General features: G+C 34.2%; 1 protein-coding gene across 1 annotated transcript; it reads left to right on the top strand.

Moving 5' to 3' along the window:
* On the top strand, positions 1-3354 carry LOC121763290 (probable trehalose-phosphate phosphatase H). The gene is made up of 12 exons (XM_042159284.1): positions 1-112; positions 195-360; positions 579-719; positions 801-872; positions 1030-1113; positions 1205-1261; positions 1365-1466; positions 1580-1657; positions 2111-2180; positions 2434-2504; positions 2603-2695; positions 3019-3354. The coding sequence occupies exons 2-12, from the start codon at positions 208-210 to the stop codon at positions 3124-3126; spliced, it is 1029 nt and encodes a 342-aa protein (XP_042015218.1). The 5' UTR covers positions 1-112; positions 195-207; the 3' UTR covers positions 3127-3354.
* The last annotated feature ends 1199 nt before the right edge of the window (positions 3355-4553 follow it).

Raw genomic sequence — 4553 nt, 5'->3', positions numbered from 1 at the left:
CCCCCTCTCTCTTACTCTCTTCTAGTTCATTCCCACTACCGGTTTAGTTTCTCTCTCCTTATTTTCCTCTCTCAACTAAGGACTTGTTTGGCAGTATTCAACATTGTTTGAGGTGCATATCCCTTTTTGTTTTGTTTTTCCTGTTTATCTTTCCGAATTTGTGCAAGTATAAAATGGTCAGTAGTGTAATACAGAAAAGCAGCAAAGATGAGAAGCCAAAATGTGGATAGGAAATCAGGTATGAATATGGAAATAAGGAAGAAGAAGTTCCTTGAAATGAGCAGCACGGCTAGAATCAACGCTATGAGAGCTTCCTCTCCCACTCACATCAAATCTCACCCTCTCGCCCTACATCATAATGTAAGCCCCCTTAATTTGCTACATCATCATCATCATCCAATCCATTTATGTATAAACTTATGTAGAGAACAACAAATGTCAACAGTTGACCCTGTGTTGAATCAAAATTTTACAATCTGTTGACATTGTGTTGAGAAATTTGTACAGTATAGAGTTTTGCATTTTATCACTACCAAACTAACGTATGTGCATGTACGTACATACATACTTGTGAGCAGGTGCAACAACCATCGGCTTTGGACATGTTCGAACAAATCACAAACGCATCAAAGGGAAAGCAGATTGTCATGTTTATGGACTACGATGGCACGTTGTCCCCCATCGTCGATGATCCCGATCGAGCTTTCATGTCCGATGCGGTAAGTGCTACCACCAAACACCTACACCTATAAAATACATACATAATTATTCACATCATATGTTGTTGCTGTTATTTGCAGATGAGGGCGACCGTCAGAAAACTTGCTACATGCTTTCCCACTGCTATAGTCACTGGGAGATGCAGAGACAAGGTACACCAACTACTCGTCCCTCATTTTGATACATTTTGAATTAGCTAGTTTTAATAAATTGTTTGAATTTATAATTGAAATATTGAAAAAGTAAGTGAAAAGTAATTGTGTTTTTAATTAGCGGATAATTTGAAATGTGACTATTGTCTGAAAACAGGTGTATAGTTTTGTGCGTCTAGCAGAGCTGTACTATGCAGGTAGCCACGGCATGGACATAAAAGGCCCTTCCAAAAACTCCAAAGTTAGCCTTCTTTTATCAAATTATTACTACTAGTATTCAAATTAAATTAAGTGATGAATTGAATATATTTATAATGATTATTGTTAATCAGGGAGGTGAGGCTATTCTTTTCCAACCTGCCACTCAATACCTTCCCATTATTAACGAGGTACGTTGTTTTCAATTATTTCCTAAATAGTCGTGTTTTGTGTTTTTAATCTTTACTATATTTATAAGTGGTGCCGAATATAAATCTGGAATCTTTTTCTCAGGTTTACAAAGCACTATTGGTGGTCACAAAAGATACCCCGGGTGCTACAGTTGAGAACAACAAATTCTGTCTCTCTGTACATTTCCGACGCGTTCATGAGAATGTACGAACTATCAATTGTTTGCATTAAAAACCTGTGTCGTTTTAAAAGTTTTTTTAAGGAATAGAAAGAGTATTTGTATTCGATATCTTCTAAACATTAAAATTAATTTACAGAAATGGGCTGAACTTGCTAAACAAGTTGGATCAGTGCTAGAGGCGTACCCTGAATTTCGATTGACCCAAGGGAGAAAGGTTTGTGTGTATTTGATTTAAATTCCTCTAATTTTCTATGTTTTCGACTCAGAAAAAATTAGTAAAATTTTAAAAATCTGAGTAATTTATAAATGTTAGAAACGGATCTTCATCTCTGGCAATGTGTGGGCCGAAATGATGATTAGACTTCCACAATTGTAATTGTAACAAATTATAAACTTATTGTTGACTTGAACCTGTTTTGATACCCTGTTAAAAATAAGCCACCCCCAACTTCTTAAAAACCTTATAATATCAGTCATTATAGAGGAATTAGGATTATATTTTTATAATGTGAGACAAAAAAGAGATTCAATAAAGCTCATGCTTTTGTAAATTAACAATATTTACCATATTTTATTAATTTATCTTCTCTTTAATTGGTACTGTCAGCTTACTTGAATATTTAATTTGTATGGCTAACTTTGATTGAATGGTTTTGATTAAATTCAGGTTTTCGAAATTCGTCCTACCATCAAATGGGACAAAGGGAAGGCTCTCGAATTTCTATTAGAATCACTTGGTGAGTTTTATTTATTTTAGTTTGTTATATACTAGTAATATAAGTATAACTTGGTCACCAAAAATGATTTTGTTTACTCATTGAAATTCTATTTTGATGCGCATGTGGCCCTAGCCTGTGAAATGGACCCTTGGAAATATGATTGATACTTTGAAATTTGTTTGTGCAATACTAATTCTAATTTCTAATTAATTCAGCATTACTAATTAGTGGAATCTGGTTGTAGTGGCTTATGGCTTTTTTATTCTAATAGGGTATGCTAATTGTGCTGATGTGTATCCTATCTACATTGGAGATGATCGAACCGACGAAGATGCATTTAAGGTACTAATAAACATTAATTTGCTAACCTTTAACACCATTAATTAGTTTCCAATTTAGTCCCTTAAATATGTTTTTTAATTATATAATTTTGGAATCAGGTTCTAAGGGAAATGGGTCAAGGATCTGGAATTCTTGTTTCCAAGATTCCAAAAGACACAAATGCATCGTATTTGTTGCAAGAACCATCTGAGGTATTGTAATATATACTCTCCGTCACATTTAAGATAATATGGCTCCTTTTTTTTGACGTATTTTGGAAAAAATGATAAAAAGTAGTTAACGTAGAGAGAAAGTAAAGTAAGAGAGATAATAATATAAATGAAAGTTTTTTCTATATTATTCATTCTCTTACTTTAATTTTTCTCAACTTCAACTATTTATTGTTATTTTTTCAAAATAAATGTACAAAAGAAAGAAGTCATTTTAATTAGGACAGATGAGTACTATACTAGCTAATATTTGTTGGAATGTTATGATACTAATATTGTAATGTAATTTATTTATTATTTTGTAGGTCATGGCGTTTCTACGACGTCTAGTGGATTGGAAACGATTATCACTAAGAAAACAGTTCATGCTAAAATCTAGACTTGAAGGGGTTAAAATGTCATTACCGATTTGAGAACTAATTAGATCTAATTATATGTGTATGTATTTGTAGCTTTATTATGCTTTAAGTAAAATTATATAAGAAGGTTAAAATGGGAGGGGCTTGAATAGGAAAAGAAAAGAAAAAATAGAACTCCCCCATGTTAGATGTACCATGCCCTTGTACAACTTTTTTTTGTACATAATTGTAATCTTTTCTCTCTTATCCAATCAAATGAAAGTGTGTTACGTCTGTATAGTATTTACTCGAACAATTTTCTTTTGGAGACCAGAGATCAAGATTATAATAATCACAATCCACAATCGTATAAGAGCACTCACAATGGAGGCCTATCTCCAGAGCTCATTTTAAAGCCTATCTTCATTTTTTCCTGCCACGTCAGCAGACCCATTTCAAAGCCTATCTCCCTGCAATGAGAGCCCATAGCAGAGCCTATCTCAGAGCCCATCTCATTTCCAAATCATCATTTTTATTTTTATATATTTCCTTTTTTAAGACAAGATGATAAAAAAGAAGCAAACTTCATTAAAAAAAACATACTACATTAAAAAAATAAAGATAAATAAAAACAACAAGCACACATCAATCGGACTCGGGTTCCGGCTCGTCATCCTCGTCAAGACCCATCTTCTTCTTCTTCAACCTTTGGACGGTGTTCCAGATGGACTTCTTCACAGATCGGGAATTGGATTTCATGTACATCATTGGGATTCATTTTGCTAGAGAGATGAATGTGTGAAATGATGAGGGATGAATTATTGGATCAAATGATGAGAGTTGAATGTTTGAAATGGAGGAAGGAGGTATATATAGAAGTAATAAAATTAAAAAATTAAAAATTGGCTCTGCCATCGGCCCGAGCCTCCGCAATGGAGGCCCATGCATGGCCGATGCGGAGCAGATGGGGCCATCAGTGAGGCCATTGATCGGCGCTGGGGCGGAGGCGATAGGGAGGGAGAATCGACCCTCCCTCCGCAATGGTGACTGGGGAGAGGCCGGTCGGCCTCGAAATGCTCTAAGTCAAAATTAATTAGAATGTTCAAAATAGCGCAACAATGGAGGATCTTTTAATATTTTGTGTTTCTACATGCTATTTTGAAATCATTGTTTATTCATATTATTAACACTATTTTAATATCATTCATTGTTCATACACTGATTAAAACTATTCCGAAGTCTATTCAAATCAGATCCCCTTGATTGACATCTTCTGCGCGGAACTCTAAGTTGTAATTTAATCGGACTACGAAAGTTTTCAAAACAAAACCTTCTTAATTAAGAGGCTATTCGATTCAATTTATAGATTTCGTATTATACTGACTGCATCTTACATTACATGTCCACAAGAATCTATTTTGCGAACTCCAATCCATCAACCAACATATAACAAAATTTATTCGAGAACTCCAAGCTATCAACCAACATATACTTAAAAATAT

Source organism: Salvia splendens, chromosome 14 (genome assembly GCF_004379255.2).
Source record: "Salvia splendens isolate huo1 chromosome 14, SspV2, whole genome shotgun sequence".
Classification (NCBI taxonomy): domain Eukaryota; kingdom Viridiplantae; phylum Streptophyta; class Magnoliopsida; order Lamiales; family Lamiaceae; genus Salvia; species Salvia splendens.
The sequence above is the reverse complement of the archived record's forward strand: the minus strand, read 5'-3'. Positions and strand labels throughout refer to the sequence as shown.

Excerpts from the sequence above, each read along its gene's own strand:
- LOC121763290 (XM_042159284.1), top strand. The coding sequence starts at position 208 with ATGAGAAGCCAAAATGTGGATAGGAAATCAGGTATGAATATGGAAATA. Across the intron at positions 2,181-2,433 it reads ATTTCTATTAGAATCACTTG|GGTATGCTAATTGTGCTGAT; the intron begins GTGAGTTTTATT and ends TTATTCTAATAG. Across the intron at positions 2,505-2,602 it reads CCGACGAAGATGCATTTAAG|GTTCTAAGGGAAATGGGTCA; the intron begins GTACTAATAAAC and ends TTTTGGAATCAG.